Source organism: Phalacrocorax carbo, chromosome 6 (genome assembly GCF_963921805.1).
Source record: "Phalacrocorax carbo chromosome 6, bPhaCar2.1, whole genome shotgun sequence".
Classification (NCBI taxonomy): Eukaryota; Metazoa; Chordata; class Aves; order Suliformes; family Phalacrocoracidae; genus Phalacrocorax; species Phalacrocorax carbo.
This window is the reverse complement of record NC_087518.1, coordinates 55,689,603-55,702,662: the sequence shown is the minus strand read 5'-3', so window position 1 is coordinate 55,702,662 and position 13,060 is coordinate 55,689,603. Positions and strand designations below refer to the sequence as shown.

General features: G+C 40.3%; 2 protein-coding genes across 4 annotated transcripts in view; one reads left to right on the top strand and one right to left on the bottom strand.

Moving 5' to 3' along the window:
* Positions 1-22: 22 nt before the first annotated feature.
* On the top strand, positions 23-6,485 carry CTBS (chitobiase). The gene is made up of 7 exons (XM_064455421.1): positions 23-207; positions 682-820; positions 1,818-2,026; positions 2,643-2,814; positions 3,369-3,466; positions 4,171-4,332; positions 5,329-6,485. Exons 1-7 carry the CDS (start codon positions 73-75, stop codon positions 5,512-5,514), a joined length of 1,101 nt encoding a protein of 366 aa, XP_064311491.1. The 5' UTR covers positions 23-72; the 3' UTR covers positions 5,515-6,485.
* The window catches only part of SPATA1 (spermatogenesis associated 1), a 24,015-nt gene continuing 16,994 nt past the window's right edge, over positions 6,040-13,060 (bottom strand). For all 3 annotated transcript variants that reach the window (XM_064455420.1, XM_064455418.1, XM_064455419.1), the window contains exons 11-13: positions 11,241-11,410; positions 9,213-9,311; positions 6,040-8,387 (exon numbers count right to left, since the gene is read on the bottom strand). In XM_064455420.1, the coding sequence (XP_064311490.1) occupies positions 8,283-8,387; positions 9,213-9,311; positions 11,241-11,410 (374 nt within the window). In that variant the 3' untranslated portion in view covers positions 6,040-8,282. The remainder of the gene's footprint in view (positions 8,388-9,212; positions 9,312-11,240; positions 11,411-13,060) is intronic.

Below are 13,060 nucleotides of genomic sequence, written 5' to 3'. Positions count from 1 at the left end.
GCGGGGCGGAGCTGCGGGGCCGGCGCCCAGCGCTCCCCGCCCGCCGGGCCGGGGCGGAAGCGGCGACCGGCCATGGGGCGGCCGGGGGGCCGGGGGTGGCTGCTGCTCCTCGGCCTCCTGCAGCTGCTGGGAGGCCCCGCCGCCGCTCCGTGCCCCTGCCCGGACCCGCGGCTCTGCCTCCCCGTCACGGGCACCGGCGGCTTCGAGGTGCGCGTCCCCACGGCGGCTCGGGGTCCCCGGCCTAGCCAGGCCCGGCCCGGCGGCTCGGGGTCCCCGGCCTAGCCAGGCCCGGCCCGGGGGCGCCGCCGGCCTGAGGAAAGGCCGGTCTCGGGGGCGGCCTGCGCAGTCAGCAGCGTTACACACAGCCGCCTTATTTTAACTGCCTGCATTCAGAGTCAAACAGATTAAAAAAAAAAAATAGGCGGATGCGATGGGCAGGGAGGTGTCAGGACTGTGGCGGGCTTGTTTCTGCAGACTGCCGTGCCTGCTGCAGGGGCGAGCCTTGCGCAGAGCTGCGGCCCTGGGAGCTGTTGGCGCAAGCTGGCAGAGCGCAGAGGAGCAAACTTGAGAGCTGCTTTCCAGAGACATAAGTCATGTACCTTCTTCACAGGCATGTGGAAAATAATCACCCTGCTGAGAACTGTTCGGAGCTCATGAGGGTGATTTTTACCCCTTTTCCAGGTCTTTGTGTTCGATGTGGGAAAGGAAACCTGGAAATTCTACGACTGGTCAAAAATTACAACTGTGGCAGCCTTTGGGAAGTACGATCCTGAGCTCATGTGCCATGCTCACTCTAAAGGCTCCAGGATAGTACTGAAAGGTTGGTTACATTGTGAAAATGTGGATATTTATGTGATACATGAATAAGAACATAAAGTACATAGGGCTATAATCCCTTGACATTTCACATTCATTTGTGTGCAGAGTATTAAAAATAAGAGGATTAATTAATAAGGGGATAATGCACACAGGACTGTAATACCTTGATATCTTGCACGTGCTGGTATGCAGGGTATTAAAAAAAAACAGCAGCAGCTTCTGCCACAGTAATAATGAAACCATTCCAGTGATGTCTAAATAAAAGCTCCAACAGGGAACAACACAGCTGTGGAGGAACAGGGAGGAAGGGATGAAAGGAAGAGCCCGCAGAAGATACTTACTTAGGTCTGTATTCTGGATGTTACGCGCAGCACCCAAAAGACAGGGTAAGGGAAGGGATTTTACGTAATTTTTAGTATTTTTTACTTAAATCAATCCCTCTGAGTTAGGAAGTGGTTGAGTTTTAAACCGTGAAAATTTGTGAGCTCTGTGCAGGTACAAATGCTGATAAGAAAGACACAGTCCATTACAGCTTACATGATGTAATCACATTTTGGCTCTGTTGAGGCAAAAAACAAAATCCAAGACCACAATGTGGAAATCAACAAAGGTTAAACATGAAAGTCTGTTTATCTAAACAGTAAGACACAGCCCCTCGGGCTCTGTGGAAATACTGGGAGCACACTGATTTCAAGAAAGGAAGTTTACAGTGGCTTAAAGAATATTAAGCCGTAGTAAGGAGACTAAAAGTTTAGGAAAAAAAACCCCAAAGGAACTTAATTTTAAACACCGCTGTCTCAAAGAAGCTTGGTAATCTCTCTGGGGTGAGTTCTCAAAATTATGCTTGGGGAAAAAAAGTTAACTCCTTTCTGTTTTACCAGTGTGGGTGAGAGGATTTTTCATTTTGTGGTTATGTTTGTTTGTTTAGTAAAGACAAACCTTTCCTCATTATTACTGTGGTGCAAATACGTGGTAACTCTTGAAGGCCTCTTGTCTAGGTGATGTACCTCTTAAGGACATTGTTGATCCTGCCAGAAGAGCGGCGTGGATATCCCAACAGGTGGACCTTGCCAAAAACCAGTATATGGATGGAATTAACCTAGACATAGAGCAGGAAGTTAATGAAACCTCCCCTGAGTATTATGCATTAACAGACCTTGTTAAAGAAACTACAGATGCTTTTCACAGAGAAATACCAGGATCACAGGTAATAATAATGTACTTTATACAAACTTTAATTTTATGAAATGCAAGGAGTTTTTAGAATGCATATGAATGTGAAAAAATTTATGTGGACCTAAAGCATGATGTTCTCATGAATGGTTAATTATGAATGTTAGCTATGATATGCTACCATAAGAATCGTTCTTTTTTGACCTGTATGAATTTAAATGGAAGAAGGGTTTCACTGAGATTTGTAGATAAGATGTTATTGCCTTGTGTGAGCTGGCAGTTATTAGTATGGCTTAATGGATCTTTGAAAGTAGGGCAAATACAGCAAAAGCTTGACAATGTTTTGGTAAACCTGTCACTGAAGTTTTAAGGGTTTGCATCATGGTTCATATTTTTGATCAGATGGTTTTCAAGTTATATTTTAATTTCTTTGGTGTTTTGAATTCAGTAAGAGGGGCACTCACTCTTTATTATCTAATGTTTGTTTCATCAGCTGAGCATCTTCTCCTGCAGTGCGTTGGTATCACCCTGCGTTAAACACTGTGCAACGCTTGGGAAATACTGTCTTTAGAAGTTACAGTGTTTTTTAAAGAGAAAACCAGAGCACCTAAGTGCCATCCATTGTGCTAACTTGTGCATTTTTCCTTCAGGTAACATTTGATGTGGCTTGGTCTCCAGCATGCGTAGACAAAAGGTGCTACAACTACACTGGGATTGCAGATGCCTGTGATTTCTTATTTGTGATGTCATATGATGAACAGAGCCAGATCTGGACAGACTGTGTTGCAAAAGCCAATGCTCCTTACCTGCAGACTTTAGTTGGTGAGGACAAAACGCCTCCCAAGGAGTCAGAACATTTCCATTTGTTCACATGAATAGATAGAAAAGATTGCCTTCGACAAGTGTTTTGGTTGTATTAAGGCTTTCGCGTGTGCTGAAATATGTGCTGTCCTAATATGAAAATAGTATCTCAAATCCTTATGACACTATGGATAGACCTTTAGCAGTTGTGTGTTATTACTGGTAAAGTAATTGTCTAGCCCTCATGAATGTGAAGAACACTTTTAGAATGACAAATCGCAGCCAAAGCAATGGTGTCTGCCTGGGCTTGCAAAGAACCTGGAGCATTTGTCTCTCATCCTTGTGAACTGCTGCTGTGGGCAGCTGGTTTAAGTGTGAGCAACTGGAGGAGTTACTGGGATCTGCATGGAGCAAGTGTAGGTGTATGCAGGTGGGAGGTAAAGAAGAGCTTGCAGCTTAGCCTCTGTCTGGAGCTCATGCAAGGCTCATTGGCTCTGGCTCTAGATTAGTTCTAAGAATAAAAACCATGGGAAAATGCAATGATGCGTCTTAATTTACATTTCCTTCAAAACTAGGATATGAAGAGTACATTACTATGGGCATTGATCCTAAGAAGCTTGTGATGGGCGTCCCTTGGTATGGCTACGACTATGTCTGCCAAAACCTATCTAAGGTAGGTGAAGATTATTAATTTGCAATCGTACTGTTAATTTTTCGTGGAAAGAGCCAGCTAGATTTGGCAATCCTGTTTTTGGATGAGGAAGTACTGTGGTCTGATGTATAAGAGCATAAAGCTGGGACTCAGGACAGAGACTTTCGCTTGGCTGATAACTGGTAAGCCACGTGTCATCAAACAAGGCATTTTATCTCTCCCTAGGCAGCCTAAACCCCATGATACCCAAGTGCCATGTTTGACTAGGGAGCTGTAGATGTTATCTGTATGAGAAGAGATGATGTCCAAAAGCACTACAACACTTGTATCTGCCTTCTCAACACAGTCACTAGGCTCACTGCGTGAAGACTAGGTGCGACAAACCATAGCAAACCCGTGACTGTTAAAGGATAGCAGTTTACAGATAAATCATGGAGTCTCAAACAACATTATACTTATGAAAAATATAAGATTGAATTAAAAACGGAAAAGACAACTGTATAAGTTGAATGACGTCTGTCCAGTCCTGTATGACTACAGAGTAAAGAAAATTTAACTGTTTTAATTTACTCTGTCTACAAATGGTACATCTGCCACAGATACTTCAAGATTTGGGATGTTTGAGACCCCAGGCCTTTTGTGACGTTGTTCTTGGCTGTACTGCTATTTTGGAGTTCAGTAAATCTATGTAACATGAAACTCGTGCCTTCTGCTCTTTTTTTCAGGATCATGTTTGTTCACTTCCCAAAGTACCTTTCCGTGGGGCTCCTTGCAGTGACGCTGCAGGGCGTCAGGTCCCCTACGGAGCCATAATGAAGCAGGTGAACAGTTCTCTTTCAGGGGTGCTGTGGGATGAGGTACAGAAATCTCCGTTTTATGAATACAAGGTAAATGTCTTCTTGTAAGACACCACGTTGTGGAGTAAATATTCATGAACCATAGTTCTTCGATTAAAATTTTCAGGGTTAGATTCTTCCATTTGTGTTTTCTACTTCTTTTTCTCGTGCAGTAAAGGATGGCTGGATGTCCATATCTTGAATTTCTAGTCTGAAAGAGGGGTGCAGGGCCTGAAGGCTGCAGCAGTACTAAAGACCTTTAGTACTTTGCAGTCCTCTCTCAAGACTGTATCATGTCAAAAAGGTCGTTTTGGCACAAAGAAGCCAAATAACTCCATCCTTCACTGTTATAGTTATTTGTATGAGTTGATGACGATTGATTTAAATTAAAACAGATTCTGAGATGCTCTTAACTTTGTCTAACCCAGCGGCTTGCATGGATGTCCTCTTCTGCATTTGGTTTCTACATAGACATAGTGAAGGAGTCCATGAATGATTGTGCTTACGTGAACAACACAATGTATGCATTTCGTCGTGTTTCTTGAGACATCATTTTAAGTTTTACATTTAGGTGATTAAAAGGTGTAAGCAATGACCTGGTCAAAGCAGCGTAACTTTGACAAAATTTTACAACCTCCTCTAAAACTGTTTATTGCTGAAAAAAGCACTTAAACTCTAACTAAATTTACCTGTTAGGTTAGATGGTGTATCTGTGATTTTAGCTGTATTTTAAAAAATTATTAAAATGCAAATGAACTAAGTCTTTTCATCTAACGTTAGTTAAAACGTATCACTGTTTTAGATTCTACAAGTAAAAAAATAGGCAAGTATTTGATTTAAAATTTGTAATTGTCCTGTGTGAAAAATAATTTGGCAGTCAAAAAAGTATCATTATGTAAATCAATGTAGCTTGTATAGCTGAGTTCTTAATTGTACTTTTTACTGCGTTCAACAGAAAACTTATCAAAACTTGATGAAATTTAATGATGTATCATGTTTATATAGAAAGGTAGATACCGACACCAGCATTTAAATGTTTTTTTCTAGGATTCTCTTGGTCATTTCCACCAAGTATGGTATGATGACCCTCGCAGCATCTCTCTAAAAGCAGCATATGTGAAGAGTCGAGGTTTAAGGGGCATTGGCATGTGGAACGGAAACAGTCTTGACTATTCCAGGGAAGCTGCAGTGGAACAACAAACTGAAGCCATGTGGCAAGCCTTGACACCGTAAGAACTATATGAACCCTTGATTTAAAACGATGAAAAACATTTTTTATTATGGCATATACTATCATAGATTTTGACTTTTATCTAAATAAACCATGATTAGAAAAACTTTGAGAACTAGCCAAATCCATCTCGTCATTCTGTATGCAAAGCCATATTTTCATTCTTCAAAAAGCTCCAATGTTGCTTTAGCAGCGGGTTTGTTTTTTTTTAAGACTGCTCATCTTTTTCATTTTTCACAGCTACCGTAAGTTGTTACAGCTTGAACCCAGTGAGCATCTGGTAACAAGTAAGACCAAGTGGCTTTAGAGGAGCAATCTAACACTGGTCCTGTGCAAAGCTGCCTGGTGCAGCAGGGATTCGTTCTGGGGTGGCATGGTGCAGCCTCAGCTTTCTGAGAGACAGATTGTGGTTGACAAGCAACATGGTGGAACTTGTGCTTGTACTTGGCTACTCTTCTAGAGATTAAAATATTTCATAGACTGAAGAAATTATGTAACATGAAGTAGTTGCCATTAGATTTTTATCAGACTTCTTGTTAGAAAGGAACATTCAATAAACTCCAGCTTCACTGTGTTTATGTATCATGTAAATTCCTTAGTTTCAAAAGCCAAAAAATCTTGCATCTTATCTATCTTGGAGAGGGAACATTTACATGGAGAGGACTTGGGTGATGTTTTCAAACTTCTTTACTTCCTGAAAACTAGAACTCAGAAACTTATTTAATGAACTGCATATGTATTTTTCCATGCAGTTTAAGATTCATTCAGTAGCCTGTTGTTTGTTTTTATGTGGTGTTGCCTCTGAGATAATCTGAAGTTACATTTTCTGTCTAGTTCATATGTTTCATAAAATAATTTGCCTACAGAAACTGTGTAACTTTTTAGAATAGCTGTAGTCATGGAAAGATTGGACTGGTGTTTACAGGAATTTTTTTTTGCTAAATAAAATGCTGCCTTCACTAAGGTTGGTAAACAGTGTCTGTCTATGCTTTACTTGTTCCACAGCTTACAGCCCACACTGCTTCGCTGCCTCTCAGAATTGTTTCACAACCAGATTAAAGTGCAACTGTGCCCTGCTTAAGTGACTCCATTAATTAAACAATTTATTTAATTAGATATATGTAGTCAGTTGTGGGGTGTTTTTTTTTGTTTTGGTTTGGTTTTGCCTTGCTAAATAGTTACTGGGAAGACACCATAGAATAGCAGCACTACCATAATGGCTACTGAGAAGACTTCATGACTTCTGGCTGCTTGAGATGGTGGAAAGTAGAAGGTGAAGCCTACTGCTCTCACATTAAAAAAAAAAATTCCCTTGGAAAATCAGAGGGCTCTACACTAAAACTCTGGTCTATAGGTTTTAGCAGAAATTGGTAAATTTATTTGACATATAGATACTCCAGAATTTATATTACTATTTATATTCATATGCTAAAATACTGAGAGATAGATATTTGTGAAATTGAGAGGTCTTCTGGAGCAGATCATCCAAGCTACAAAATCCTAACTGAAGGCCAGAGGACTTTATTATAAAAACTCTCCTTCCTGCAGCCGTCAAGAATCAGAAGTTGATATTTTTTATTTTTTAATTTGGGTTCAGATTTTCCAGTACGTAGTTGCCTGTGCTTGTGCCTTAAATACACAATTCTGAAATACAGGATGTAGAATTCAGTCCTGAATTGAGCAAAACTATTTGGAGCTTTAATAATTAATGTAATACTTTGGCACTAAAAATCTTTGTTAAAGCCTATGTTTAGGAAAGATAGGATTTTCTTGGTTTGACTCAAGACATTGGGAAGTTAGTCCTTCTGAGAGTTGCATAATTTTCTTATTGTATTCCTGATTTCCCATGAGTGTTGCACTTCCAGTAACAAATACAGCCTTGTCAGCTTTTTAACTCATTCCTAGCATGTTACTGTTTTGCTTAACGTAATAACATCTGGAACTGTAAAGAAGCAAACAGGAGAGCTAGAAGAAAATGACTGTCAGGAAGAGGTTTGTGATTACTGTCACAGAATTGTTACCGAAGCACATGCATGAGATGCAGCTTAAAAACAGAGTATGCAATACTGCAAGTAGGACCAGGATCATCATTACAGCTTGTCCAAGACAAAGCTTGCATCTTCCACTAACTTACAGAACGAGGTTAATGTCCATGTGGCTTTCCTAATAAAAGAGGGAATAAAACCACCTAGATATGAAATAAGGTGAGATTATCTGAGATTTTGGTCATACTTCGTAATAATATGGTAATAATACGTTGGTAATGTATAGGTAGGCATACTTACAGTGACAAAAATACACTTAGATAAATAGCTAAGTAAAGGATTACTGTTGCTGTAGTTCTACAGAAGATGTATTTTAATCATTTTCCAAAAATCAAATGCTTGTGCCTGAAAATAAGAACAGGAGGTTATAGATCATAGGTTTATTTGCTTAGTAGGTATTTTGCTAATGAAAGAAGAGCAGCATACCAGTGTGACATCACAATTCAGTTAATTTGCACTTCTAAAATAGCTCCATTTTAGATACGTTACTAGGTTAAACTGTATGTTTAAGTAGCTGACTAATCTTACAGTAAGAGTGAGATTTAGTGAGAAGTGAGCTGCAGTACCTCAGAGCAGCCTAGTATACAAATTCCACGTTTATATAGTCGATTTCTTTTTACAAGATAACGTCAAGAACATACAAAGAAATGGTTTAAAATTCTGAGTTTCTGTATACATTACAAAGCTTCTGAAGACTTTACAGATGTTAAAGTCATGTCAGCCTCTTAAATTTCTGATTTTCTGGACTGGAGAATTAAAGCTGAATGAATCTTCTTCTGTGTCAGTTCCGCTCTCAGGGCTCGCAAATCAGATGCTGCCTGCTTTCTCATCTGCAGAAAAAACAGGAATTTAAGGAACTGTAGTTTAAGGAAGTTTTTGGAGTTCACATGCATATGGGTTTATATAACTAAGACTGAATTCTATACAGGATACATCTTTCATCTCTAATATTTTACATGTCTAATTAGCCTAGTTCTAGCACTGCTTTCTCCTGTACTTTGCCTGGTGCTTCTAAGAGACAACTGTTAGATTCATTGCTCTTTCCACCCCTTGTTATACAACGGAGGAAGCATAACGAATACATCCACCCTTGATTACCCAGTAAAGAGGGGCATGGGCAATCTCTGTGACGGAGAGGACTCCTATTTCAAGCATTCAATGCCGAAAAGCTATACAATGTGAAGGACAACCTGTACCATCATCTTCCTCCCAAAGGGAGCCATAGACAGCACTAGTATGGAATAAAGCAGATGAAAAGGTCTGCCATCTGCTTGGAGAGCTATTCTCTTCTTTTTTTTTTCCATACCATTTTTTTTTCCTTAGCCATGGTCTACTACTGCTCAGTGCCTCCCTGAAGTATGTTCCTTCAACTACCTTTAGAGTGAAATGGGAATCTTATGAAAGAGATTGTGAAGCTTATCTTACATAGTACCTTGAAAATCAAAGTCCTTGAATGCCATACATTCAAAATCGTCTACTAACCTGGTGTTCTGGAGTAATTTGGCTAAGGTGATAAAGTTACAACAACTAACTCCATAAAACTAACAGCATAAAACAAGAACTGTTTAGCAGTTATTTACATCATCTAATGTTTGGGAAGATCTAAGGTTTTTTTATACATAGTAACATTTTGACTGCTTTAAAAGGCAGAATACCTTAATTTCTATTACGAGTTTCATTTTTGTATCATCCAGCTTCCTCCTCAGCTGATCAAGTTCATGCTGCACTGTAGTAATCCGGATGATTGTGTAATTCTATATGAAACAACGACAACAACAACAAAACTTTACATGCAGCATTAGTGCATCTCTTCATTCTTTGGGTGTTACTTCACCGCTCAAAAACAATCGTCTAAAATGCTTCCAGCTCCCCTGCTTTTTTCCAGTCCTTAATGAGTGCTGGGCTCTCTGGTTTATAAGCAGTCTGCTCTCCAAGACAGTGCAGCTCCCTGCAGCTGGGTGCAGAGGTTCTTCCATTCCCTATTGCTTTGGAAGTTAAGATGCACCCCAGATCTCCTGAGTAATAATTGCGAAACAATGCGCTATCTTTTATGGCTTCTCCCCATTTATAATGAAAAGACATGCTTCAAATCATATTTTTTTTCTCTCACAGGCTTAGCATCACAATGTCACAGCACGTTTATTGATGAGATTGCTACAGTCGTGATGTTTAGTGCAAACAAACTGGTTATATAGCACATCATTTCAGCAGTGGCTGTGGGTCGGCCTATCTTTGAATTAACCTGTAAAACTAAAATTCATGTTTTCATAATGTAGGTTCTGCTACTCAGCTCCTGTAAGTCAGCCATGGTCCCTTGAAGTCAATAACGCTGAGGGGCGTATGTTGTAATTTCTTGATGTTCTAAGCCTTTAAAAATGCTATTAAAGTGCCAGCTGATGCAAACGATGCGATAAAGTTGCCCATACAAGGGGTCATTAAGTGGTATCTGTAGCCTCTCCTCTCTGAGCTCCTGCCGTAAGCTTCTCCCCGCCCAGGGGTGTAGCTGCCTGCCTGCGAGGGTCCAAGTCCCAGCTCTGACACCACACAGCTGTGTAACCCTGACTCAGACCACTGGAGAAGCATGAATGGTACTGTCATGCAGGAAAAAAAACCAGGCAGGGCCGTCAGACTAGTTAGGGGCTACACTGAGGAATCACTGTATCATTGGGTTGAGTCACCAGTGAGGACAAAACTGGTGGAAGAGGGGAAACCAGTGACACTGGGATCTGTTCCCGAGAGCCCGACCCTTCCCGCCTGACTGATGGCTGCCTGGCCAGCACGTAGCTTATGAGGGGCGGAGAGCACACCTGTGCTTAGCCTAATAGCTCGTTAAATCCTAGCTAGCCAATAACTAACTGCTGTATGCATGTGAAGTTGTGCATACCCTTCACATAAGGCCCCTTTGTTCCTAGCCAGAGAGACCTAAAAAAACTGATTACCCCACCCCAAAGGACCAATAACATATCTGAACATAGCTAGTAATATAATGTAATATTGGCCTTATTAATATTTTTATATTGTAGATATTTATATTAAGATACTTCAAATAATACATATTTGTTATAACATACGCCTTTAGATTGTATATATGCTCTCCCACCTTTCAGACAGAAGTAAGGGACATTTATTTTTCCTGGTCTAACTTCAAATTGGCCATTAGACCTGTTTCCATCAACACATTTAGAAAATGAGCAGATACAACTATTGGGAAGGGTGTTTCCCCCTTTTATCTTTTCTTTTTTAAATTCCTCTCTGAACTTCCCATGATTTGACTCCAACAATGTAACACAAGACTCAGTTTCACAGTAGTTCAGGTGCAACCAGTCCAAGAGCCTCAGAGATGTTTCTTGTATTCCAAACACAACTAGAATTCATTACCTCTGTACGTGAAATTTGGGATGATGAGAACAACATAGAACTGAGCAATTCATTAATCGTACTGAACAGAAGGGGATCTTGTTATGAGAAGGTATTGTACAAACACAAAGCAGAAAGAATCAGACTCAAGCACTTTTTGAAGAATGGGCTGAAGTAATTCTGTACCTCAGACCATTGAGGGATATTTGGCTCTTAAAGCTAGTTTACAAGTCATTGGTTGGTGATGAATTTGTTACTTTAATTTGTATTTTATACAAAAAAAGTAGGCTGTGTAAGAAGAGAGATTAAATAATACAAGCAAATACCTTGGAGTTCATCATATTGTTTGGTTGTTTTCGGCTATCTCTGGCTTCCAATTGCAAGAGTAATTTCTGGTGGTAAAGTTCTAAATCTCGTCGCAGTTTGTTTAAAGCACCCTCCAGTGAAACCGTAGCTTTCTTAGTTTCAAAGTACTTCTTTTTCCATTCCTCACGAACTACACAGGAATACAGTAGCACTGTTTGGTCTTGTTCACCTTATCATAAAGCCTACTGAAGACAGGCATGACCAACTGATCTCACCAGATTCAGCTGGCCAATGCACACACTAAAATACAGCAGTAGGTTTCTTTGAAAACAGCAATTCATTAAAATCTTCATTAAAATTACATTCACTATGAATGCAACTGAATTTTCACACAATCACCTGCAACAAAAGGCTCTATCTGTCCCCCTAGATATAACACCAAAACCAAAATTTCATTCAGCCTGGCTGTTCTGCAGGTTTCAGCAGCACAGTGAGTGCTCCAGACCTGTGAAGGCTGGTATGCCCACCTCAGTCCAAAGTCCACAGCTTTACTGTAGCAAAATATTTAGCACTGTAGATTTATGCAAAAAATTTGAGCTCTGCAGGGCCAGAGATTTTAAACAGCTTAGTTTTACACAGAAGTCCCAAGATAATGGGAAACAGTTATTTACCTCTGCACAGAACTATGAATCCTCCTATGTTGTTAGCGTGCTATCAAGAACTGGCACATGAATCTCCCTGTGCCTAGTGTGGAGGCAGTCTTGCAGCCACATACGTCCACTAGTCTGCAAAGTATCTTAAATGAGTCCTTCTTTCAAGGCATATTTTAGGAAATCAGGACAACTGTTTCTCAGGAACTTACCACAAAGAACCCAGCTGTTGGAGGACTATATGGTATGTAACAGAGAGTGACTGTCAGCATGGCAGTCTTAGGAGGATATTAAATACAGACTGGATCGCCATTCCTACAGACTATGCTCTTCCTTTCATACCTTGTGAAGAAACATGTTTGCAAGTGCACTTACGAAACTCTACAGGTCTGACAAAAATAATTCAGAGGTAGAGATGCTTCTTAAAGAACCTGCAGAAGCTGTTTGAATCCTTGTGAAATAACCTTTATTTTACCTAACTGGGTAACATAATTTAAGACAATGCAGAAGCCATTTAGGGCTTATCTCATCAGGGTAAATTAGCTTGCCTTGCAGCTCCATGCTACAGATTCACTGCTTCAAGTACCCAATTTAGTTTTTTTAAATATAACTTCACCATGCTGCCGAGTGCAGTGTAGCCATGCCCTCAGAGAATAACTGCCTTGTCTCCTTTCAACAAAGCTACAAGTAATAGTTGAGAGTCCAGGTGATTTAGCTGTATTTAAGTACAAAGCAAATGCTCTTAAAATATCATAGTGATTAAAGCTCATCTCTGTATAACTGGAATGTGACTTAGGGAGGATAGCTTAAGTATAAACTTGAAAATAATTTTACAAAGAAAATTTGGGCCGGATTTCGATGAGAATCTACCTTGTTAAAAACCACGTTTTGTCAAGTTTGTCATGATGGGCTTGTAACTTCCATGCCATAAGCTGAATACCATTAGATAGGAGGAACAGAAAGTATTATGCTGGCAATTTGACTAGAAGCCCTATCAACACAGTAAAAACCTCTGTAAGCATCAGTAAAAGGCAGTTTAGAATATGTTGGCTGCCCTGGGCCTCAAACAGCTAAGCGGCCTGCAGTAGCTCTCTGGGCACTGTCCATGCACGGGACACAACTTGAATGGTTTATAAATCTAAAAAAATCCTGGCTTTTATAAGGCTGTCACAAAAAACTGGAAGGAAACA

Excerpts from the sequence above, each read along its gene's own strand:
- CTBS (XM_064455421.1), top strand. The coding sequence starts at position 73 with ATGGGGCGGCCGGGGGGCCGGGGGTGGCTGCTGCTCCTCGGCCTCCTG. Across the intron at positions 2,027-2,642 it reads GAGAAATACCAGGATCACAG|GTAACATTTGATGTGGCTTG; the intron begins GTAATAATAATG and ends TTTTTCCTTCAG. Across the intron at positions 4,333-5,328 it reads CTCCGTTTTATGAATACAAG|GATTCTCTTGGTCATTTCCA; the intron begins GTAAATGTCTTC and ends GTTTTTTTCTAG.